The sequence below is a fragment of the Dreissena polymorpha genome, chromosome 3 (genome assembly GCF_020536995.1).
Source record: "Dreissena polymorpha isolate Duluth1 chromosome 3, UMN_Dpol_1.0, whole genome shotgun sequence".
Classification (NCBI taxonomy): Eukaryota; Metazoa; Mollusca; class Bivalvia; order Myida; family Dreissenidae; genus Dreissena; species Dreissena polymorpha.
In genome coordinates, this window is record NC_068357.1 from 147,395,751 (window position 1) to 147,423,284 (window position 27,534).

The window sequence follows — 27,534 nt, forward strand, 5'->3', positions numbered from 1 at the left end:
AGTTAGTTATACCTATTTAAAATTTAGATAACACAGCCAAGCAGCAATACGTCATCGTTCACATTTTTTGTTTATTGACAATATTAATCTAAATTGTTAATTCATCCACTCCACAATTGCAAATCAGGATAATATATGACCACATGAAAAAGGAAATGGCCGAACTACAGCAGAATATAACTCATGTACAATTTGCCATTTGCTTTTAAATACTTTCTTTTGTATTCGATTTGATTCCTTTTCCGCTTAAATCAACGTTTGGAGAAGTCCTGTTATCACATGTATTTTCATTGCTCATATCGATTGATGGTCAGTGTTAGTTAATGGTTATTTAAAAAGATAACACTAAGGTAGGTTAATGTTTTCAAAATGTAGTATAAATGAAAAAAATTGCTTGCTTGCTTGTTTGTTTGTCTGTTTGTATGTGCGTTCGTTCGCTGTGTGTTTGTTTTGTTTGCTTTGTTGTTTTTAGTATTTATTTTATTTATTTATTTCAAATATTATTTAAAATCGCGTATATCCTGACTAGAAAATAAAGATAAATAATTAAATACATCGATCAAATAGCACAAAATATAACTTGAATTTGGTCTTGTGCAATGTTCAGCAGGGGCGTAGCTAGCATTTATTTTAGCTGTAGGCCCGGATATAATACATAAAAACGGGAGTTCCCGGGGTCCTCCCCCAGATTTTTTTTTAATCCTATAACGCCTGTGTTGAGATTTAAAGCATATCTAGACAAATAATAAGATAAGAAAATATAAGACTTTGGCCTGTTTTCTTTGATATTTTACTGTTTTATCTCGATGTCAGAAAAATAAATTTTACTGTATTATCTTTATACCAGAGAACTAAATTTCAAACAATATGGAACAGAGAAACATTTAAAAGTGTAACACTCCACTTATTCACAAGTCAAAACATGGGAATTCTTTCCAACAATACTGTCTGCATGTCTATAACAGCACCTTTTAGTTCGGCATCAAGGGACCGAACCGACCCGGATTTAGTCAATGCATTGGGAAACGGGGGCGAGTGCTCAATTTTAAATTTCCGCGGTCATAAACATCATTCGGAATGTTTCTTAAAAATCCAACGATAATCGATTGCAACTTACTGTAGTGTTGAAAGGGAGACAAGTAGATCTGCATGTAGATCTATGTAAACATGTAACAGCAAGTCACGTGAAAAAAAGCGAGCGAGAATTTATGCACAAAGAAGTAGAGTTGATAATTGGAAGATATGTCCTTTGAATACGACCAGAATCCATTGTCTGAGGATAATGTCAATATGAATGCAGATTTCTAACACATCCCCTCCCCCGTCAGGTTTAACATTTTAATGCATTTTTCGAAGTTGAAGCATTTTAATTTTTTTTGTTTCAAAAAAATGTAGGCCCGAGCCTGCTGTGCCTAATAGCAGCTACGCCCCTGTTCAGTGGCCTGCCATTACGGGAATATTAAAGCCGTAGTTGAACGTTCACACGCGTGGTCATCACATCATTGATCAGAAAATATCAGCGCAAATTATTTTTATAATCAGAAAGATGTATACTAGTTTTGCCGTTGTTAACTCCAATTACAAATAGTGGAAAAGTTTTGTATTTGCATTTTGCAAATATACCTCGGTTTGTCCAGAAGAAGTTTGGTAGAATGTGCCAATGAGCATCAAACGTTGTCCAAGCTAACTAATAGATCAACATTCTGGTTCAACCATAGGCGACAGTAAACTACAATTGTACAATTGTACTCACATTCCTTTACTCAGAAATAAGACTGACAATCGTCCAGTAGAGTTTCTGAAAGGTCCGTTCATCTTCATTCTTTTCAAAAACATATTAAGATACGCTGCTTTAGAGCAGACAGTTTTGTCGGTATGTCCGCATTATTTTGAACTTGTGTATCGATCCGAATTAAAAATAAATAAATATGAAAAACAAACTTTCGGTTACTTTCTTCGGAGGGACTCATCTAACAAATGATTTCATATGCAAAAAGTTATGCATTGTGATTAAGCTAGATTGACATAATACAATTATTGTTCAAAAGTGGATTTTTCCCAATAAAGAAATATCGGATATTTTGCATTGTCAAACAAAAAGACCCGCGGGAAAATTAAAAAAAAAATCCATGGGATTTGTTGTTTTCCTATGGGATGTTTTGCCGCTTTTGCGTAGTGTGTTAAAGCATTAAACAATATCGAAGGGATTATAAAGTCGTTTCATGCAGGACAAAACTGTTATGTGTAATAAATAAAACCTATCTTTAAAGAGCGAATATAATCCCATATAAAGATGGGTTATTACTTTTTCTAGATTTATGTATATCATTTCAAGAAACACTTTATTTAGAAAACTATAAACATGGTTTGAAGATGATTGATCTGTTTTATTTTGTAAATTCTCTAAAATGCTCATGGATATGTATGATTGCCACTGGGAATGGAAATTGGATACATATTGCGAAAACAATAATTGATGAAAAAAAATGTAATTGTGGAAGTCACTATCCTGAAAACATAATTAACAAGATAAAAAATGAATTCTGGAAAGAAATATTAAAATCATGTGTTGAACTCTGCAGAAAAGAACCATTAAAAAAAGTTTTTGCTTCAAAATCCATTTTTCAATAACCCAGACATAACAATTGGTAACAAAGGTGTATTTAAAAAAAATCATTGTTAGAAAAAGGCGATGCTCAACGCTGAAGATTTAACCTTGTACATTTATGACGATTTTTGCGAAGTATTTGAACTTTAATCCGAACTTCTTATTATACTTGCAGTTAAAACGTACATGAAACTCAAACCCTCTAATGGAACTTGCTTTCCCTTTTATTCTCAATAGCCTAAAGTCTATCTTAGTCAAGACAAAAGGTACAAAACCTATGTAGAGATCTACGAAATAATTACCAAAGATAAGTCTCCGCCAATGTGCAAAGATAAATGGTCGAATATTTGTAATTTTATTGAAACTAAAGAATGGCGACGTATTTTTAAAATGCCTTTTTTTTACACAGGATTCGAGTTAATATAGAATTATACATTGAATCATAGGTACACACCCTGTTTTATTTAGAAATGGATATGTAACTGTAGCAAATTGCACTTTTCGACTATCTGAATGTGAAAATATCGAACATTTATATTGGGAATTTAAGCACGTTAATAAATTAATAGTGGCATTGTTTTCTGGCTGTAATATTGTTCGAAATTTTTTATTATGTCTTCCTTTATACTAGAACATGAAAATACCATTGGACCTTAAACCTAATATTTATTTTCGTCATTATGTATATCTATACTTGTAACATGAACAAAACAAGACCCACTCTTAAAGCGGCTAAATCATACCTGTCCCAATGTTAATAATATGCGTCAAAGGAATGAATGGGAACTTTTAATACCACTTTTTCAGTAGTTGTAGTAAGAGAAGTCATGTTATTATCAATTTTTTCATTGTTATAAAGAAGTTAATATTTCGTTTAATGTACAATTTTGCGTTGTATTATGCATGTTTTTGTTCATTTACTCTGTACGGTGAGGGGTGGGATGCCCTCGAACCACACACACCTATTCACCAGGAGAATAAAATAATTTTAACGGGAAAAAAGAGAACATTCCGCGTAAGTTTGATGTATTAAAGTGTGTTTGATCAAGTGATGAATCCTATTGTTCTGCATTTTTTTAATGAAACTGTTTCTCCACTTGTTATTATTTGGACATACCGCGTTTCAATATTCATTTCTGTAAGAAAACGTTATGCTATGTTTTGAATAAAATATTTAGTGACATCTTGATATCTAAGACTAAGTAACATATTTAACCTTTAGATGTGAATGACACGATTACAACATTTACTGAATATCCCATACGACAGTTCAATGTGACAATTGTTTAAAGTTTGACATATAGACATATATATATACATGTAGTTAAATAAGTATTATTTAATAGACGAACTCTTACAGTTAAACAGTTTTTTAAGCGTCTTTCATTCGACGTTAAACAGTTACATTTATCTTCTTAACAAATTACTGATTCTTATTGTTGTTATTTATGGGCTATATACCATTTTTTTCATGTATGATGGCGTTTCTACTGTTTATTTGTTTTGCATTTACTGACACACTGAAAAACACAACTAGTCCTGCATACTGACACACTGGCAAACACAACTTGACCTGCATACTGACACACTGGCAAACACAACTAGTCCTGCATACTGACACACTGGCAAACACAACTAGTCCTGCATACTGACACACTGGCAAACACAACTAGTCCTGCATACTGACACACTGGCAAACACAACTAGTCCTGCATACTGACACACTGGCAAACACAACAAGTCCTGCATACTGACACACTGGCAAACACAACTAGTCCTGCATACTGACACACTGGCAAACACAACTAGTCCTGAATACTGACACACTGGCAAACATAACTAGTCCTGCATACTGACACACTGGCAAACACAACTTGTCCTGCATACTGACACACTGTCAAACACAACTAGTCCTGCATACTGACACTCTGGCAAACACAAATAGTCCTGCATACTGACACTCTGGCAAACACAACTCGTCCTGCAGCTTCAGCGATTTCCAACGTTTAAGAGACGAGAGCGCCGATGGCGTTGAAAGACTATTTGCTAGATACAGGGAAAGATATCCTCCTGAGAATGTTTCTAAACCCTTGTAAGTGAAAATTTCTAAGACCATTTTTAAGAAATAGAAAAGAAAAAAATTGCGTTCGCAAACAATTATATTTCTTCTTTTGACAATCAGCCAAAACTGATAAGAGGGCGCAGTCACATGACTAGAAGAATTCCAGAACGAGGCTGAACGTGTATCTATTTTTAATTACTATTTAACTTAATATTACTTAATAAGCTCAGTTGAATTATCCGAAGGGATATTAAAAAATTATAACTCTCTGATTATACTCCTTTAATTGACGTTTCGGCATAATGCCTTTATCAAAACATTGGAAATTATATGTTAACTACATTTTTACGTCTTTTGACTGCACAATTTAAATAACAAAGAAAAATGTTTTTAAACGTCAAATGACGTTGTACATGATGACGTCATAAATGGCGTTATATAAAATGGCGCCAAAAAAATGTAAAAATTCGCCAAAAATGAAATGACGTTAAACACTTACATATTGTATCTTAATTCTATGTTAAATGTGTGCTTTATATATTTAATAAATTGATATTTTACAATAAAATAATCATCATCATATGTAATTATAATCTACCTTAACTTATTATCATAAATTAAATAGGGTAAACTTATTTAATGACTCTTATTATTTCAATCCATATCTATGTATAATATTCAAATGATATTTGATTAAATAATCATATATACTTGCTATTCTATATATCATATACACATTATGGACAAGATAAATTGCATAAAGTACTATTAGTTTTGCATCCATTTATGTTGATGATTAATATCAAATGTTTTTCACATATATTTTTTACAAGATAGTTTCCCGTAGCAGGACATCAAGTTGATTTTTTGTATTTAGTCCATTTGGTGATTGCGTTTGAAACTTCTTTATAAATTCCAATTCTTTAATAAGTCTGTAATAATGGGAACTGTCTCTTATTTGTGTTAACACTGATACACCCATATCCTGCACTCTGTGGCCTGCACCATTGAAATGTTCTGAGATTGGTTTCTCTCTTCGTAGTCGCACGTCAGCCTCGTGTTCTTTGGCACGTTCCTTTAATGATCTGCTCGTCTCTCCGACGTATACCATCTTTTGGCATTTAATACAAAATATACCGTACACCAAGTTATAAATGTTACAGTTCTGTTTTATTGCTTCGTTTGGAATGTCACTTTTTGGGTTGTTATGAAAACCTCTTGTCAACATTTTACAGACTATACAATTAGTCTTACACGATTGTGGTATTAGTTGAAAACGTTTGTTTATTTCTTTGTTTGTTTTTCCATGAACTAAAATGTCACCGATATTCCTATCTCGTCTGTATGCAACTATTGGTACGTCTGGGAATATATTTTTCATTCTGTCTGATTTATATAGTTTGTCTGTATGTTTTCGAATTATTGAGTGGATATTTGGAAGGTTGTTTGAATAAGTTATAGCTAGTGGTACTCTCTTGTTGGCTGTTTTATTTGTTTCTTTCTTCTTAAGTAAGTCTTTCCTATTTAAATTATCAACTCGGGATAGCTCATGGTTTACAAATTTATTTGGATATCCTCTTTTTTGTAGATTCTGTTTTAGTTCTTTTTTACGATGTCTGTATTTGTTTTCGTCAGAACATATTCTTTTTAAACGTATTCCTAATCCATAGGGTATTGCTTTCTTCACATTTGTTGGATGGTCTGAGTCATATTGGACATATTGATGTTTATCAGTTGGCTTTGAGTATAAATCAGTTGTTATTTTATTATCTTCTAGTTGAATTTTTGTGTCTAAGAAATCTATCTGTGCTGTGTTCCATCTTAATTCTACTTTGATGTTTTCATGTATTTTGTTAGCATAGTCGAAAAATTTCATGAGTTCGTCAATTCCATGTGTCCATAGTCCAAACCCATCATCTATGAAACGTTTATAGAATATTGGTTGTTTATTGTATTCAGATAATTGTTCATCCCATTTTCTCATGTAACAACAGGCATAATTTCTCCCAAGTTTCGATCCAATAGCTACTCCCTCTTTTTGTCTGTATTCTTGTCCACAAAATTCGATCACATTATTTTCTAAAACAGTTTCAATCATTTCAATCACCGCTTCAGTGTTGATGGTCTTAGTACAGCGTTCATTTAAAGCTTGTTTGCACGCCTCTAGGCCCTCTTTCTTTGGAATCGATGGGTATAACTTGACAACATCAAAACAGTATAAGATAATTCCTTCTGGTAATGGTGTAGTTATTTCCCTCTCTATAGCGTTTAAAAATGCTGTGGTGTCTCTTATATAGCTTGGTGTTTCTATAACATAGGTTTCTAGCTCCTTTTCTGCTACCTCTGCCATTCTTTCAGTACTTGTTCCAATGCCATTTACGATTGTTCTATACGGGTTGCCTTTTTTATGTATTTTTGGATTTCCTTTAAGTTTCCCTCTTGATGGATATTTTGGTATCAAGTATTGTTGTAATTTCTTTGAGATAATGCCGTTTTTAAATAGTTTATTTGCTAGTTGCTTCACCTTTGTGTTTGCATTGTCAAGTCCATTCCCATTAGTTTTTTCATATGATGTGCTGTCATTAAGTTCATTCCGGAGTTTTTCTACATATTCATTTGCGTCTGTTATCACTATTCCAGAACCTTTGTCTGCAGGCCTTATTATTATACTGGAATCATTTAGTAACGTGTGCAATGCTTGTTTTTCTTGTCTTGTGATATTTGACTGTCCATTTTCTTTTATGCCATTTAGAATATCATTTTTAACTGCTTCTATATAAGCATCTAGCCACTTTTCTCTACCAGGTTCAGGAGTAAAACGGCTTTCTTTCTTTATCTCATATTCCTCCTTTTCATTTTTCCTTTCTTGATTTTCATCACTATGGAAATACTCTGCGAGTCGCATCCGTCTCTCCCATTCTGCTAGGTCACTGTGTATCTTAGATAAATCTACGTGTTTTTTAGACGGTACAAAAGATATTCCTTTGGATAATAGACTTGTTTCTGCTTCTGTTAACTTTCTTGAAGACAGATTAGTAACAGTGTCAAGACTATTATTATTTGTTTCAATTGTGTCTTTTTTTGCTGGTTTATTTTCACCCTTGTTTTTAGTTCTTTTATCGTTTGATTTAAGTTTTTGTGTATCACACTCTTGCGTTTTTCTATTTTTCTTATCTTGATAGTTCATTTTATGCCCTCTTTCTTCAAAATTGCAACAGGACTCCATTGTAAACCAATCTATTTGAACAATCGTGTAAGACTAATTGTATAGTCTGTAAAATGTTGACAAGAGGTTTTCATAACAACCCAAAAAGTGACATTCCAAACGAAGCAATAAAACAGAACTGTAACATTTATAACTTGGTGTACGGTATATTTTGTATTAAATGCCAAAAGATGGTATACGTCGGAGAGACGAGCAGATCATTAAAGGAACGTGCCAAAGAACACGAGGCTGACGTGCGACTACGAAGAGAGAAACCAATCTCAGAACATTTCAATGGTGCAGGCCACAGAGTGCAGGATATGGGTGTATCAGTGTTAACACAAATAAGAGACAGTTCCCATTATTACAGACTTATTAAAGAATTGGAATTTATAAAGAAGTTTCAAACGCAATCACCAAATGGACTAAATACAAAAAATCAACTTGATGTCCTGCTACGGGAAACTATCTTGTAAAAAATATATGTGAAAAACATTTGATATTAATCATCAACATAAATGGATGTAAAACTAATAGTACTTTATGCAATTTATCTTGTCCATAATGTGTATATGATATATAGAATAGCAAGTATATATGATTATTTAATCAAATATCATTTGAATATTATACATAGATATGGATTGAAATAATAAGAGTCATTAAATAAGTTTACCCTATTTAATTTATGATAATAAGTTAAGGTAGATTATAATTACATATGATGATGATTATTTTATTGTAAAATATCAATTTATTAAATATATAAAGCACACATTTAACATAGGATTAAGATACAATATGTAAGTGTTTAACGTCATTTCATTTTTGGCGAATTTTTACATTTTTTTGGCGCCATTTTATATAACGCCATTTATGACGTCATCATGTACAACGTCATTTGACGTTTAAAAACATTTTTCTTTGTTATTTAAATTGTGCAGTCAAAAGACGTAAAAATGTAGTTAACATATAATTTCCAATGTTTTGATAAAGGCATTATGCCGAAACGTCAATTAAAGGAGTATAATCAGAGAGTATTACTTAATAACTATTATTAGTTCCACGCAACGCATATCTGATTTCTTTTGAACATTGATTTTGTGACGTTATGATATTGTCAACAAAAGATGAGATTGTCACAATTTACAGAAATATATACTTCCAATTTAAATTGTTAATTCTTTAAATAAATGTTCTTGATTAACGTACTTTTTTGTTTACACACATTTTACGCTCTTCGTTTGAGACTTTTTTATCGTGGTGTTTTATCAAAGATCAATCAGTACTCTTGTTTATTGATAGATCACTAGTTTTATTGCCCCTGTGTTCAACACAACCCTTTATTTCGTTATGATCAGATACTGTGTCAACAAATATTAAATTACAACAAGTTTCCATAAGCCATGGGCAGCAGATGCCTGATCATAACACATAATTTATGACACCTACATGCGGACATGTCTTCTTCTGGTAGTAGAATTGCGTGCTCATTTCTAGGACAATTAAGCACCAGATACTCAAGTGAAAGTAAATTGTCAGAAACTAAATACTTTATAAATAGAAACCAGTTTAATCAAAATTATGAAGTGAATGACGGACATTCGTTCCTACTCTAAGTTTGAAACAGGTGAACGTTCGTTCCTACGTTATTTTGGCGATCCGGTTATTGGTACTTAAATTATTTTATCGTGGACATTATTATCACATTTTATCCAAATAAAGATTCCACTCTGGGCAATTTTTAACCGGAATTTGTAATATTATTATTACCATTATTAAATTGTGTGTTGCATTTCATATTTGCAACATATTTTTATTCAGGTTTTAGAATTTGTCGTGAGCATAAGATTGATAACATTAAAAGTAAATCGAATCGAGTAATAGTAACAAGGAGATCTGTAATTAGAGAAACCTTGTGAAAATCGGGGCGACTTCAACTTCATTGCCACCGTATTGTAGACTTAGACGTGTGTTTTTAGCCTATGAGCGACCCTTGAATCATAGTACAGGCTGACCATGTTAGTTTGTTAGAAGTTCCATGTTGGGCGTGAATTTGAGGGAGTGGGCCCATTACAATATACATGTATACATGAACATATTGATTTCACAGTTTAGGTAATGGATGTAATTGTACGAACCAATATCTGGATGTAAACATTATTTAGGAGCAACTGTCCGGGCGTAAAAAGTATGAAGGAAGAAATATCCGGACTCTAAAAAAGTTGTGAAAAAGATTGTTTCGGATGGTCAAAATAACGTTGGAACAAATGTTAGGTAGTTGAAACAACGTTGGAACAAATGTCTGCTTTGTCAAAATTAGCGTAGGAACGATTGTCAGCGGGAACAAAAGGCGTGATCATATTAAAGCGGTTAATATTTATTCGTTTTAAATCTTTATTTTTTTAAAGGCCTAACATTTAACGTATTAAGCTTGTATCAGTAAAAGAAAACACGTTCATTGAGTAGGTCCTCGTCATGTAAAGAGTATTCGTCAGTGTACGGAACAACATATCAAAACAAAAAAAATTGTGTAGGTCCCTGATTTTTGTTGACCACAACGAGGTTAAATAATGTTCCCGAAAAATGCAAACATTTGAGATTTATTATATATATTTGTAACTTATAATCACACACTCACTCACAGACTCACAGACTTTAAAAGTTGGAAGTCCTGACTTCCAAGCCTCAAATTTGGACGCCCCAGACATAAATATTGAAGTCCCACTTTTATTTCACAATTTTAATAGACCATACCGTAGGCCTACCGAATGTGATATCAATGAATACAAACATGTTCCAATGATCTAGAAATAAACATATTATATTGAAAGATCTTTGCATGTTCCAGCTCTATCCATTACCCGATGATCTAGTTATAGTATGATTTCAATTTTCACCTAAATACGGTCAATATTGACGATGAATGTGTTAAAGAATGTCATTAACACAAACGTCCGCCATTTTACGCAAGTGCATATACAGATTGAATCGTAGGATGGGGGAATTCTAATTGAACATGCGTTAATAACGTGACGCGATCTGATAGCATAGAACACTGTTCATTTGTAACTTAAAAACGACAAATCAACGACTAAATTTAAAATGTTACATGCATTTCCTTTCAGAAAAGTTGGCGAACGTGAATGCGAATTTCTGAGAATACAAACGCGTCTTTCTTTAAATTTTACCGAGTACACTTGATCCCTATAACTTGTCAGGTCATTCATGCATGTAGACCTATATGTATGCATAGTTTGGCAATCTCAAAACACGTTAATTACCTACATTTGCAATTTGTGTTAGGACCATTGGTATAACAAAACAGATTAATCTTTTTTAAGTATTTTCAAATGCGTGTAATTAAACGTGTTATCCACAATGATTTCCAGATTTCATTATTTACGGAAAAGTTAAGAAAATTCTAGCAACAACAAAAAAAACATTTCTCGTATATATCGTATCAACATTTGCCTTGTTCACCCTCTTGGACCACATTAATTGTCCGAGCTTCAAAAAATTTGCCCAGAACATTGTTACCCATTCTTTTTTGGACGAGTTCGAAATTGGATCTGTTTGCTTTAAAAACATGGCCGCCAAGGGGGTGGGGGGGGGGGGAGGGCAGGGCTTGTTTTTCCTTATACGAATTTAGGATAACCTTGTTAACAATTTAGAGGCCACATTTATTGTTCGATCTTCATTAAATTTGGTCAGATGATTTGTATCAATGATTTCTTAGAAGGGTTCGAAAATGGTGCCAGTTGCTTGCAAAACATGGCCGCCAGGGGGCAGGGCATTTTTCCTTAAAAAGCTATAGTAAAAACCCTGGAAACACTCTAGAAGCCACATTTACTGTCCGATCTTCATGAAACCTGGTCAGAAGATTCATCTCAATGATATTTTTGATTTGTTTGAAAATGGTCTCGGTTGATTAAACAACTTGGCTTCCAGGGGGCGGGGAATTTATCCTTATATGCCTACAGTAAAAACCTTGTTAGAACTCTAAAAGTTACATTTATTGTTCACTCTTCATGACAGTTTGTCAGATCATTTGTTCTAATTACATCTTGGGCTGCACAGAACAGGTCAGTCCCTTTGTATCTCAGGTGAGCGACTTTGGGCCTTTCATGCCATCTTGTTTACTTATTGTTTCAAAATAAATATTTTACTATTGAATTTCTTGCTGTAGTTTCTTTTCATAGCGTGACAAAAATAGTTATGTTCACTTTGTTAAGCAAATTTCGTTCATATTTCTTACATTCCAACTTAAAAACTCATCGCTAAACAAACATGTTATTCTGTATAGCTCGATAACATTATCCTGTCACTTGAGTACTACGTTATCTTAAATTAAACGCACAATCGTTGCCTGCATTTGTCTCGGTTTTGTCAATCTTGTACATATTATTGAAGCAACAATAAACGATTAAAAGATTCATTAGTTCTCATTAAATCCATGTAAAAATGGTTTATCTACAGTGTGTTAAACCACACAAAGCCGATATTTCCATACACACGCGTTAGCATAAACTAGGCGCGGCTATCTCATATCGAGTCCTTACAACGAAAGGGAGAGAATGCCATAGTAATTAGGCATAAACTAAGCGCGGCTATCTCATATCGAGTCCTTACAACTGAAAGGGAGAGAATGCCATAATAATTAGGCAAACTAAACGTAAAAAAATCGATTACCTCAACACTTTTCATATCAACAGTCATGAAACTGTTTTGCTAACGTTAGAACAATTGTTTGCTCACGGTAAGCTTTTGTGATCGCCTTTTGTCCGTCGCGCGGCGTCAGCAATTTCCTTGTTTACACTCTTAAGGCCAAATTTATTTCCGATCATCATGAAATTTGGTCAAAAGATTAGTGCCAACAAGTGTAATTACATGTGCCCACGAAACAGAAGAAATTTGAACTAGTGACAACAATTTCAATAGGGGTCATTTACTGTCCAAGGCAAATGCGCATGTGAAGTATCCAGCCAATCGGCCAATTCGTTGATGAGTTATTGAACGGAAACAATGTTCACACGTATTGTGACAGTGACCTTGACCTTTGACATAGTAACCCCAATTTCAATAAGGGCCATCTACTGTCCAGGGCCAATTTTCATGAGTTGACGAGTTATTGATCAGAAACGCTTTTCCCACGTATTGTGCCAGTGACCATGACGTTTTTGTTGTTGACATAAAACAAATGCCTAATGACTAATAAATGGAAGTCAAGTTCGATAACAATCCAAAATAGTTTGGCATCCGATGGGGTCTAGGTTTTACGAAGGGCTTATATTTATATGTATGCATCTGTCTTTTTTATTTTAAGTTTGTGTCTTGATTATAAAGAAAACTGCAATATAATACAATATTCTTGTTTGCTGACTTAGAGGTATCGATGTTTAAGTATATATGTACACGACTACACGCATTACCTGTAGAGGAACTAAAGATAAGTTTGATGTGTAATCTCAACACTTTAAAGGGGCCTTTTCACGTTTTGGTAAATTGACAAAATTCAAAATGTGTGTTCCAGATTTGCACATTTTCGTTGTAGTTATGATATTTGTGAGGAAACAGTAATACTGAACATTTACCATGCTCTAAAATATGAATTATATGCATATTTTGACGATTTAAAAACATTAAAATTATAGAGCGTTGCAACGCAAAACGATGCATAATTTGGAGAGTTCTGTATTTGTCGTAATATTATGTGATGCTAGAGAATTGCTTATATAAAGTATAAAATACACCACTCATTGGTGGTCTAAGCGATCGACTTTTACTCCAGGGGTCAGTGGTTGGAGCCCAATTGAAGATTACTTTTTTTCTTTTTTTTAAATATTATTCTTGTTGTTTTTTTACTGGATATTTTTAGATCCAATGTTTACATTTATCAATATAAAGCATTTAATGACAAAGTTCAATACGTGCCAAAATCTGTGAAACAATCCCTTTAATATTTATAATAGAAGAACATGGAATCGAAGGGGAACTGTCACCCCTCAATTAACACGCATAACTCAGCTTTAAACTTATAAAATATATGCTTTGGTAAACACATTTTAATCAACATGATTATTTGTCATGTACAATTCGACATATGCACCGAAAGCTCATTATTAATTACACTTTTACTAGTTTCATTAATGTTTTCAAACAACATAGCTTTGCACAAATCATATACAAATATGGTCATTGTACTTATAACTTTAATTTTCATGATCGTGTTCAACGCACAAACTTATCAGACGCTATATAGTACGATACCTTCAGCACATACATGCGACATTTCTACCGAGGTCATAGATAGCAAGACATCGTGTCAAAACAATGGCAAACAGACTTTTACGTAAGTTATAAAAATTAACCTATTCCTTTAAGTGTTGTTTTTCATTTAATAGAACTATATTTTAATTTCTGTTTTTGACACGGCCTTTGCCATGTGGTATTTCACATACTTCAGTATTGGCATTAATCTTCGGGGTCGGGTAATTTAAAAAATAATCATTGACTTTATTGAACTGAACTCGATTAAAAGTCTATTTAAATATTAAGCCCGCATGGGGATAGTCATGGCATATGCATGTTTATATTGATGAGTGTATGATATTTTCAAATCGGAAAATGACATTATGTATACAGTTCTTGTGTTTAGTTAGTTTCTAACAGCATAGGTGCGTTTACAATTTTCGAGTGCGAGTTGTATACTAGTTTATGCCATTCCAAGACAGTGATTCTACAAAACTATGTAAAAAGGGTTAATGTGATTGAACAGCTGAAAACCGAAACGTGTTATAAATTATTTTTATTTTGAGTCATAATTTATTATTTTATTATAATAGGACAACTAGCATTGATTGCGTGCATCTGCCACGTGAATGCAGCGTGTGCTGACATTGACGCCATTGCGTGCCGTCAACAAGCTGCGGCCGACCCGAACATGTGCCAAGATCCAGTGTTGAGCACCACTGCGTGTCCAAACTACTGCAAAAAGTGTCGTAAGTGTACACCCAATTACAAATGCAACGTTTATGACCATTAGACTATAGTCGCTTACCGCTGAATGCAGATCTCATTTAATAATTGTTCGAAAATATATGATCGTAAATCAAGTTCTAGGACTTTTGTCACTTTAAAAAAAAAATGTTGTTGTTCGTTTGGTATATATGATTGGTATATACGATTACACATAGCGATCTAAACTTATGTGTTTATTTATATATAATATAATAATATTTATACATAGAAAGTAATCTAACAGCTAATATAAAACCGCCAAGTAATGACGCGGCTAAACGGACACTCACTCATGTAATTCATATTTAAAGCCTTGACGTGCTACCATTGTCAGACAACCGGACAAAACAATGCACCGTGCACAACACAGAAAACATGCGCGGTAGGCGAGGTGAGCACTTATCCACTATTCACATCTTTTCTATGGAATAAAATTCCACACTTTTTTATTAGGGCTATTTTATTTATGTTTTACAACCAAACTATCGTCAGAATGCATCAGTTTATTGTTTTCAACACATGATAAAATGCTCATAAAACCTTCATATCATTTATCTATTTTGTTCGATGGACAAATGAACATTTTTCTCATGCACTTTTATTTGTTAGCAATGCGTATACAGAGAGGTTACAGACATACTCACGGGATCAATAGAACACATATCAACGTGTGCCAGTAACAAGGTATGTAACTTACTTTCATTATTATCAACGAGGAATCTTTTTACTTCTTACTGATTCTATCTATATGTCTGTCTGTCTGTCTGTCTGTCTGTCTGTCTGTCTGTCTGTCTGTCTGTCTGTCTGTCTGTCTGTCTGTCTGTCTGTCTGTCTGTCTGTCTGTCTGTCTGTCTGTCTGTCTGTCTGCCTGCCTGCCTGCCTGCCTGCCTGCCTGCCTGCCTGCCTGCCTGCCTGCCTGCCTGCCTGCCTGCCTGCCTGCCTGCCTGCCTGCCTGCCTGCCTGCCTGCCTGCCTTCCTGCCTGCCTGCCTGCCTGCTTGCCTGCATGCCTGCCTGCCTGCCTGCCTGTCTGTCTGTCTGCCTGCCTGTCTGTCTGTCGGTCTGTCTGTCTGTCTGTCTGTCTGTCGTTTGTCGGTCCGTCCGTCTGTAAGTCTGTCTGTCTGTCGTTTGTCGGTCCGTCCGTCCGTCTGTCTTTCTGTCTGTCTGTTTGTCCGTCTGTATGTCTGTGTGCGAGTGTTTGTGTTTGTGTTTGTCTGTCTGTCTGTCTGTCCGTCCGTCTGTCTGTGTTTTGTTTTCTTATTGTTTCAATACCTACTATTATACATTTGTTAAAATACCTTCAGTTTCAATTTTGATTTTAACGTACGTTAAACAGGTGTGTCTCGGTCAAGAAGTGCTGCAAGTTGTTTTTGGTCGTCGAAACATCAATACCAGAAACGTTGCCATCCATTGCTGCTCGTCTGATTTATGTAACTTTGCACCCACCACCACCACGTCGATAAGTAGGATACTTTTATTACGTAACATGACTTTTTGTTATTCTGTACATTCTGTAACACCGACATTACTTATTTTTGTTCTATAGCATTCAGACATAAAACGTAGCTCTATTTGACAGGAAAACCGACAAAACAACAACGGTATGTTTTTTAAACAAAACAAATTTCAACCTGTTGTAATAAATTATGATATTTCAGGGACGACCACGACTACAACACCTACGCCCACTTGCGACACGAGTAACACGTATCATCGATTGTCATATGATAACACACGTTTCTGTATTAAAATACATAATGCGCCCTTGGAATGGGGCGCTGCTCGCCGTGCGTGCATGTCAGAGCACGCAGATCTCGTAGTCTTGGATAGTCATGACAAATACGCTGCAATGACATCTCATCTTCTAGATGTATACATCGACCACAGTGGTAAGAAATTATATCCGTTTTACTACCATGGATATCCTTTAAATGATACTTAATAATACACTTTCCGTTACGTTTTAACTGCCTATTCACAAGCATGTGTAGACGGTGTGGCTGGAGAGCTTCTGGTAGAATCTTCGTTTCTTATCTAATATTACATGTAATGTAAATATCTATGGTGGTAGACTTTTGAATAGGATTACCGGGTACGTTTAATAACATATATAGAAAACTTGATAACTCCCAAAGCTTGAAAACAGGCTCCTAACATTTTTCAGATATATGGATTGGTGCCTCAGTTTCTAACAAAAGCCGCTCTTTCTACTGGCTGAATAACTCATCACTGCCATTGCAGTCAATTGAATGGGGGCGTGGCCAGCCTGACGATCGGATCGATAACCACCAACACGAGGACTGTGTTACCATAGAACCTCAAAACGGATTCAAATATCACGACCGTGCATGTTTTCACCATTTCAAATTTATATGTGAACGAACATTATAAAACTTTGTAAAACGAGCGTTTGGGATTTGCATATAACTATTAAAAACAAGTTCACGTTTAAAAGGTATTATTGATAATATTTCTGTTCATATTTGGAATAAACAGTTGATTAATATGGTTAAATTCGCGGCAAGCGCGACAAAAAACTTCGAGCCTTAGAAACTCCGAGCCAAACGTTCCCTTGTTTTTTTTGCTTATGTATTCAACACAAAATGTGAAATGTAAGAGAATCCATGCTGCTGAAACACCATTCTTCTGACTGTATTTCAAAAACATAATACACAAAGGTGTGTTAAGTGTTACATTATTTTTTATATATTACCCATTACTAAAAAGGGATATGCATACGAGTCGCATTCTGAGAAAACTGGACTTAATGCATGTGCGCAAAGTGTCATCCCAGATTAGCCTGTGAAGTCCGTACAGGCTAATCAGGGACGACACTTTCCGCCTAAACTTGATTTTCGGTAAGGAGGGACTTTCTTGAAACTAAAAATACCATAAAAGCGGAAAGTGTCGTCCCTGATTAGCCTGTGCGGACTGCACAGGCTAATCTGAGACGACACTTTACGCACATGCATTAAGCCCAATTTTCACAGAGCACGACACATATGTTTGTTTAGTCATTGGCTTATAAAACACGCAACTAAGTCATATTTATAAACAAGCAAAATAATGTCAAAAGCAAATTTACTTTTTTTAAACAATTAAACAAAATAATCAGCTAAAAGAATATATAATTATTTAACATTAAGGAACAGAATCATGATATTTGGAATTTTCAATGATATCTGTATATTCGAAAACAGACGCCGAATTTGTCAATTCCCTCGATCCTACTTTGTAACTTTTTTGTTCACACACCTCTACAAAATATCGATCACAATATCGATCATTCAAAGAGAATACGAGAGAATACGAGATAGCCGGAAATATGAGCCTAAAGAGTACAAGCAATCGGGAATTGACTGTATTCCGCTCTGTTTAAAACATGCCTAGGTAAAAGTTCATAAAATGACCTTATTGAAAAGTTGACAAAGAATTTACCACATTTTTAATGTGACTGTACTGAAGCTTTACAATGGAAACATCTCCCATGCGGTTGTTGTCATATTGTGAGGTCTCAAGAGAAGAATTATGAATTGTTTTACTTTCAGGCTTAATGGGCATATCGACGGTATTTCTCATGAATATGCTAACATATTAATGTTAAGCACATATTCTCTTTTTAAACATGTATAGCAAGTGAGAAATAATACAGCATTACTTCGACAAGTGTTCCTTGGTCGGAAACATATGCCCCCCAAAGCAGGGCTTTGACCTAGTGACCCCAATTTCAATAGGGGTCATCTACTGACCAAGGCCAATTCACATGTTCATTATCAAGCCAATCGGTGAATCAGTTGACAAGTTATTAATTGGACATGATTTCACACTAAGTGTGTAACAGTGACATTGACCTTTGACCTTGTGACCCAAAATTCAATAGGGGTCATCTACTGTCCAATTCCAATGCACATGTAAAGTATCAAGCCAATCGGTGAATCAGTTGACGAGTTATTTATCGGAAACGATTTCACACTTAGTGTAATAGTGACTTTGACCTTTGATCTAGTGATTCCAATTTCAATAGGGTTCATCTACTGTCCAATACTTATATCAGGCCAATCGGTCAATTTGTTGACGAGTTATTAATTGGAAACGATTTTCACACTTAGTGTGATAGTGACCTTGACCTTTGACCTAGAGATCCCAATTTTCAAAGGGGCCATCTACTGTCCAAGGCCAATGCACATGTAACATGGATTGTCCAATTTAATGCGTTCCCCATTTCTTTAAGTTGTATCATCTGTCCATACGTTATTTTCTTTCCAAAGAGTCTGAATTAACATGGTTTGTCCAATATAATTTGTTTTCAATTTCTTAAAGTTTTATCATATGTCCATACTTAATGTGGTTCCCAATGTGTCTGAATTAACGTGGTTTGTCCAATATAATGCGCCACCTATTTCTTAAAGTTGTATCATCTGTCTATATTGAATGTGGTTTCCAATGTGTCTAAATTAAGGTGGTTTGTCCAATATAATGCGATCCCTATTTCTTAAATTGTTATCATCTGTCCATACTTTATGTGGTACACTTTGCGTGGTTTGTCCAATATAAGGCGTTCCCGATTTTTTTAAGTTGTATAATCTGTCCATACGTAATGTTCTTTCCAAGGAGTCTGAATTAACGTGGTTTGTCCAATTAATTTGTTCTCAATTTCTTACAGTTTTATCATATTTACATACTAAATGTGGTTCTCAAGGTGTCTGAAATAATGTGGATTGTCCAATATAATGCGCCGCATATTTCTTAAAGTTTAAGCATCTATCTATATTTAATGTGGTTTCCAAGATGTCTGAATTAACGTGGTTTGTCCAATACAATGCGTTCCCCATTTCTTAAAGTTTTATCATCTGCCTATACTTAATGTGGTATCCTAGGTGTCTGAATTAACGTGGTTTGTCCAATATAATGCGTTTCCTATTTCTTTAAGTTGTATCATCTGTCCATACGTTATGTGGTTTCCAAGGAGTCTGAACTAACGTGGTTTGTCAAATATAATTTGTTCTCAATTTCTTACAATTTTATCATCTGTCCATACGTAATGTGGTTTCCAAAGTGTCTGAATTAACGTGGTGTGTACAATATAATGCGCCACCTATTTTTTAAAGTTTTATCAGCTGTCTGTATTTAATGTGGTTTCCAAGGTGTCTGAATTAACGTGGTTTGTCCAATTTAATGCGTTCCCCATTTCTTAAAGTTTTATCATCTGTCCATATTTAATGTGGTTTCCAATGTCCCTGAATTAACTTGGTTTGTCAAATATAATGCGGTTCTTATTTCTTAAATTGTTATCATCTGTCCATACTTAATGTGGTACACTTGGTGTCTGAATTTGCGTGGTTTGTCCAATATAAAGCGATCCCCATTTCTATAAGTTCTATAATCTGTCCATACGTAATGTTCTTTCCAATGAGTCTGAATAAACGTGGTTTGTCCAATTAATTTGTTCTCAATTTCTTACAGTTTTATCATATATCCATACTGAATGTGGTTCCCAAGGTGTCTGAATTTATGTGGTTTGTCCAGTATAATGCGCCACCTATTTCTTAAAGTTAAGCATTTGTCTATATTTAATGTGGTTTCCAAGATGTCTGAATTAACGTGGTATGTCCAATACAATGCGTTCCCCATTTCTTAAAGTTTATCATCTGCATATGTGGTATCCTAGGTGTCTGAATTAACGTGGTTTGTCCAATATAATGCGTTCCCTATTTCTTTAAGTTGTATCATCTGTCCATACGTTATGTGGTTTCTAAAGAGTCTGAACTAACGTGGTTTGTCCAATATCATTTGTTCTCAATTTCTTACAGTTCTATCATCTGTCCATACTTAATTTGGTTTCCAAAGTGTCTGAATTAACGTGGTGTGTACAATTTAATGCGCCACCTATTTCTTACAGTTTTATCTGCTGTCTGTATTTAATGTGGTTTCCAAGGAGTCTGAATTAATGGGGTTCGTCCAATATAATGCGTTCCCCATTTCTTAAAGTTTTATCATCTGTCCATATTTAATGTGGTATCCAATGTCTCTGAATTAATGTGGTTTGTCCAAAATAATGCTTTCCCAATTCTAACAGTTTTATCATCTGTCCTTTCTTATATTGGTTTCAGAGGTGTCGGAATTAACATTGATTGTCCAATATAATGCGTTCCACATTTCTTTAAGTGGTATCATCTGTCCATGCGTAATTTTCTTTCCAAAGAGTCTGAATTAACATGGTTTGTCCAATATATTTTTTTTTTCAATTTCTTAAAGTTTTATCATATGTCAATATTGAATGTGGTTCCCAATGTGTCTGAATTAACGGGGCTTGTCAAATATAATGCGCCACCTATTTCGTAAAGTAGTATCATCTGTCTATATTTAATGTGGTTTCCAATGTGTCTGAATTAACGTGGTTTGTCCAATATAATGCGATCCCTATTTCTTAAATTGTTATCATCTGTCAATACTTATTGTGGGACACGTGGTGTCTGAATGTGCCTGGTTTGTCCAATATAAAGCGATCCCTATTTCTTTAAGTTCTATAATCTGTCCATACGTAATGTTCTTCCCAAGGAGTCTGAATCAACGTGGTTTGTCAAATTAATGTGTTCTCAATTTCTTACAGTTTGATCATCTATCCATACTTAATGTGGTTCCCAAGGTGTTTGAATTAATGTGGTTTGTCCAATATAATGCGCCACCTATTTCTTAAAGTTTAAGCATTTATCTATATTTAATGTGGTTTCCAAGATGTCTGAATTAACGTGGTTTGTCCAATACAATGCGTTCCCCATTTCTTAAAGTATAACCATCTGCCTATACTTAATGTGGTATCCTAGGTGTCTGAATTAACGTGGTTTGTCCAATATAATGCGTTCCCTATTTCTTTAAGTTGTATCATCTGTCCGAACGTTATGTGGTTTCCAAGGAGTCTGAACTAACGTGGTTTGTCGAATATAATTTGTTCTCAATTTCTTACAGTTTTATCATCTGTCCATACTGAATGTGGTTTCCAGAGTGTCTGAATTAACGTCGTGTGTACAATATAATGCGCCACCTATTTCTTAAAGTTTTATCATCTGTCCATATTTAATGTGGTTTCCAATGTCTCTGAATTAACGTGGTTTGCCCAAAATAATGCTTTCCCAATTTCTAATAGTTTTATCAACTGTACTTTCTTTATTTGGTTTCAAAGGTGTCTGAATTAACATTGATTGTCCAATATAATGCGTTCGACATTTCTTAATTGGTATCATCTGTCTATAGGTAATTTTCTTTCCAAAGAGTATGAATTAACGTGGTTTGTCTAATATAATTTGTTCTCAATTTCTTACAGTTTAATCATCGTTCCATACTTAATGTGGTTCCCATGGTGTCTGAATTAACGTGGTTTCTCCAATATAATGCGTTCAACATTTCTTAAAGTTGTATTATCTGTCCATACTTTTAGTGGTTTTCAATGTGTCTGAATTGACGTGTTTTGTGTATTACAATGCGTTCCGCATTTCTTTAAGTTGTATTATCTGTCCATACTTTATGTGGTTCCCAAAGTGTCTGAATTAACGTGGTCTGTAAAATATTATGTGCCAACTATTTCTTAAAATTGTATAATCTGTCCATATTTAATGTGGTTTCCAAGGTGTCAGAATAAACGTGGTTTGTCCAATATAAAGGTATATTTGTATCTCGAATACTGTATCCTATGTTAATTATGAATTGTGTAAGTAAGCTTGTGTTTTTTTATTTACCCCGTATTACAAATACATATTGTTTTGTTCATGCAAGGTTTCTAATAAGGTCGTTTGAAATGATGAAAAAGTTACTATTCACCGTGAACACGAATCTAAATAGATCATCTATAATTTCGTTGCGTATACACGGTCGTTTATTGTGAAATACTAACTTTTACTAATACTTCTACCAATATTAATACAGACATTATTCCATTGGATAAACCGTTATGTATTTTACTGATAAAACTTGTCCTTAAAGATTATCTATCATTTCGTTTCGTATAGGTGGTCGTCAATAGGGAAATATATTACGTAAACAAACACTCATGCCTATATTACTTTTATCCCAGATATAATTTTAAGAATTTTAAAAGCAACTGATTTATATGTCTCGCAAACTACGTTCCATTGTTAAGAATTTACTTCCTTCTATCTTCGTCAATACAATTTAAGAACAATGAAGGGACTGATGGTACCATCACTGTCCTTTTCTGTTGTTGCGGAAATGCCATTGTTACATCATTAACTTGTTACAAAATATTGTGAATTTATACAGTATTATCTTTCTGCAGAAACGTTGTATATACAACAATTATTAAAATGAAATTGTAAGTTCCACTATCAACATTACTTGTAAAATAGTCATATTTTATAGGCTTCGAGCAGGTATAAGCTTTATATCCGAATATCAGATTAAATGTTATTGTTGTTGTTGTTGTATACAATGGCATTTGTTTTTAAATGCAATCAAATAGCTTCTTTTCCCATTTGATTTACATCATATGCAGCATATGTATTTTTTAATTTTTCGTAACTACACAACTAGACACCATTGTGTATTCTCACTTAGTCTCTTCTACACAAAGTACGAAAATCCTCTTAAATTTTAAATTATGAGCCCAAATCAAAATTTATAATATGCATTTCACATCGACGTAACTAGTTAACTTTAGATATAGCTTTTTTCTATTTTCATGAATATATTTGCGTTCATTGAGTCGCTTTGCTTCAGCTTGTTTTTTTGTTTTTTTGATAATTTAGATTTTGATGGGTGCTGAAATGTAATTAGTAACACAGGTACTTCTTAGTTTTACACATATGAACAATATGTTGACAAAGTCTACGCGTTGTTATTAAATGGTTGCAATATATATCAATTGGGAATACATGTATCAACAAATTCACGTGAATAAAACATCGAATGGAAATCATGTTTCAAAAGTTGTGTTCTTTTTGCCAAAGATTTGTCACATGGTAGGACTATTGTGCAGCCAATATAAAGGAAACCTGTTCCTAGTGTCTAATAAAAGACTCGTGCATATGGAAAATACCTGCATTTACAAATCGGCTGAATAACATGAATATCGTGTAACTCGAGAACCTTTATTGATTGATTTTGTTTTTGTTCTAATAATATACTTACACAAAGACTTACACAATATAGTTCAAGATTTAGCGCAATGTTAAATCATCTGTCCTTTCTTAATGTTGTTTCAAAGGTGTCTAAATTAACGTGGTTTGTCCAATAGCACGGTCCTCCCCTTTCTTTTCTTAAAATTTTATTATATGTCCACATTTAATGTAGTTTCCAAAGTGTCTGATTTTACGTGGTTCTGTCCAATATAATGCGCTCCCCATTTCTTAAAGTTGTATTATCTGTCCACATTTAATGTAGTTTCCAAAGTGTCTGATTTTACGTGGTTTTGTCCAATATAATGCGCTCCCCATTTTATGAAGATTCATCATCTGTCAATTCATAAGGTTGTTTCCAATTAGTCTGAATTAACGTGGTTCTGTCCAATTTACGCGCTACCCATTACGAGGCAATGACTAATTTGTCCTAATTGTTTACTAACATATACGTAATATGTATTTAAAGGTGTCCTAGTTTACGAGTTTCTGTTTTATATAACGCGCTTCTTATATATTAAAGATTCGTCATCTGTCCATACTTAATGTTGTTTCCAAGGAGTCTGAATTTTAGTGGTTCTGTCCAAATACGCTCCACGTTTGTTTGAAAATTCAACACCTGTCCATACTTAATGTTGTTTCCAATATGTCTGAATTAATGTGGTTCTGACCAGTATAATACGCTCCCCATTTCTTGAAGATTCATTCATTGTCAATACAGTATGTGGTTTCCAATTTTTCTGAATTTATGTTGTTCTGTCCTTTACAACGCGCTCCCCATTTCTTTAAGGCCAATAATCTGTCCATAGTTAATATGGTTGGCCCAAGGTGTCTGAAATTATGTGGTTGTGTCCGATTTAACGGAAAGCGGTTATTATAGAATAAATTTCAAGGTCTAATCTAATCCCAGATGTAGATGATTTTGATGGTTCATCTGTGTTGATGATGGTAAAAGTTTAACTGTGAAAGTAAAATTTACTTAACATTTTTTACATGCGTGTTGGCCAATTGGTAAGTCAATTGACGAGTGATGAGTTTATTGCAAAACGCGTTTATTGTTAAACGGGTTTATTGCAAAAAGCGTAGTTATAAAAATATCAAATTGCAATAAGACACTCCAACCCGTTTTGCAATAAATTTATTGCAAAACGGGTTTATTGCACAACGGGTTGTTACACCGCTAATATAAACCCGCCAAGTAATGACGCGGTTAAATTGACACTCACTTCCATGCTATTTATGTTTAAAGCCATGACGTGCTACCATTGTCAGACAACCGGATAAAACAATGCACCGTGCACAACACAGAAAACATGCACAGTAGGCGAGGTGAGCACATATGAATTATTCAAATGTCAACTATGGAATAAAATTCGAAACTGTTTTATTTAGGCTATTTTATTTATGTTTTACAACCAAACTATCGTCAGAATGCATCAGCATATTGTTTTTAACACATGATAAAATGCTTATAAAACCTTCATATCATTTATTAATGTTGTTCGATGGACAAATGGATATTTTTCTAATGCACTTTTATTTTTTAGCAATGCGTATAAAGAGAGAGTACAGACGCACTCACGGGATCAATAGAACACATATCAACGTGTGCCAGTAACAAGGTATGTAACTTACTTTCATTATTTCAAAGAGGAATCTTCTGACTTCTTACTGAATCTGTCTGTCTGTCTGTCTGTCTGTCTGTCTGTCTGTCTGTCTGTCTGTCTGTCTGTCTGTCTGTCTGTCTGTCTGTCTGCCTGCCTGCCTGTCTGCCTGCCTGCCTGCCTGCCTGCCTGCCTGCCTGCCTGCCTGCCTGCCTGCCTGCCTGCCTGCCTGCCTGCCTGCCTGCCTGCCTGCCTGCCTGCCTGCCTGCCTGCCTGCCTGCCTGCCTGTCCTGTCTGTCTGTCTGTCTGCCTGCCTACCTGCCTGCCTGCCCGTCGTGCCTGCCTGCCTGTCTGTCTGCCTGCCCACCTGCCTGCCTGCCCGTCTGCCCGTCCGTCCGTCTGTCCGCCCGTCCGTCCGTCCGTCTGTCCGTCCGTCCGTCTGTTCGTCTATATGTCTGTCTGTCTGTCTGTCTGTCTGTCTGTCTGTCTGTATGTCCGTCTGTCCGTCTGTCAGACAACATCACCTCCGCCCAATTGCGACACGAGTAACAAGTATCATAAATTGTCATATGACAACACACGTTTCTGTATTACAATACATTATGAGCCCAAGGAATGGGGCGCTGCTCGCCATGTGTGCATGTCATAGCACGCAGATCTTGTAGTCTTGGATAGTCATGACAAATACGCTGCAATGACATCTCATCTTCGACATGTACACATCGACCACAGTGGTAATAAATTATATCCGTTTTACTACCATGAAGATCCTTTAAATGATACTTTATTATAAACGTTCCTTTACGTTTTGCCTATTTACAAGCATGTGTAGCTGGTATGGTTGGAGAGCTTCTGGTAGAATCTTCGATTCTTTACAAATATGATATGTAAAGTAAATATCTATGGTGGTAGTCTTTTCAATAAGATTACCATATATTTTTAATAACAATTATAGAAAACTTAATGTTAACTCCCAAAGCTTGAAAACAGGCTCCTAACATTATTTCAGATATATGGATTGGTGCCTCAGTTTCTAATAAAACCCGCTCTTTCTACTGGCTGAATAACTCAACACTACCATCGCATTCAACTGAATAGGGGCGTGGCCAGCCTGACGATATGGTCGATAACCACCAACACGAGGACTGTGTTACCATAGAACCTCAAAACGGATTCAAATTTCACGACAGTTTATGTTTTAACCATGTCAAATTTATATGTGAACGAACATTATAATAAGTTTTATAACGAGCGTTTGTGATTTGCATATAACTATTAAAACAAGTTCACGTCTAAAAGGTATAATTTATCCTATTTCTGTTTATATTTGGAATAATCAATTGACTAATATGGTTAAACTCGCGGCAAGCGCGACAAAAACTTCGAGCCTTAGAAACTCCGAGCCAAACGTTTCCTTGTTGTTTTTTGTTTATGTATTCAACACTTTTAAACGTATCCATGCTGCTGAAACACCTTTCTTCTAACTTTATTTCGAATACATAATACACAAAGGTGTGTTAAGTGTTACATTATTTTTTATATATATAACCCATCACTTAAAAGGGCTATTCATATGTTTATTTAGTCAATGGCAAATAAAACACGCAACTAAGTCATATTTATAAACAAGCAAAAGAATGTCAAAAGCAAATTTACTTTTTTAACAATTAAACAATTGATCAACTCAATGAATATATGATGCTTTTGCATTAAGGAACAGAATCATGATATTCGGAATTTTCAATGATATCTGTATATTTGAAAACAGACGCCGAATTTGTCAATTCCTTCGAGCTAACTTTGTATCCGTTTTGTTCACACACCTCTAAAAAATATAGATCGAAATATCGATCATTAAAAAGAATTCGAGCCAGCAGGAAATACGAGCCTAAAGAGTACGAGCCATCGG

The 27,534-nt window shown here is 34.6% G+C and overlaps 1 protein-coding gene across 1 annotated transcript; it reads left to right on the plus strand.

Annotated features, from left to right (window-relative positions):
* Window positions 1–14,123: 14,123 nt before the first annotated feature.
* On the plus strand, window positions 14,124–26,723 carry LOC127872677 (uncharacterized). Its single transcript, XM_052416006.1, has 7 exons — window positions 14,124–14,227; window positions 14,721–14,876; window positions 15,207–15,286; window positions 15,505–15,579; window positions 16,230–16,356; window positions 16,552–16,782; window positions 26,635–26,723. Exons 1-7 carry the CDS (start codon window positions 14,209–14,211, stop codon window positions 26,721–26,723), a joined length of 777 nt encoding a protein of 258 aa, XP_052271966.1. The 5' UTR covers window positions 14,124–14,208.
* The last annotated feature ends 811 nt before the right edge of the window (window positions 26,724–27,534 follow it).

What these genes read in the sequence shown, in the direction of transcription:
- LOC127872677 (XM_052416006.1), top strand. An exon ending in CAACGTGTGCCAGTAACAAG is followed by an intron (nt 15,580 to 16,229) that starts GTATGTAACTTA and finishes TACGTTAAACAG; the next exon opens with GTGTGTCTCGGTCAAGAAGT. An exon ending in TGTATACATCGACCACAGTG is followed by an intron (nt 16,783 to 26,634) that starts GTAAGAAATTAT and finishes ACATTATTTCAG; the next exon opens with ATATATGGATTGGTGCCTCA.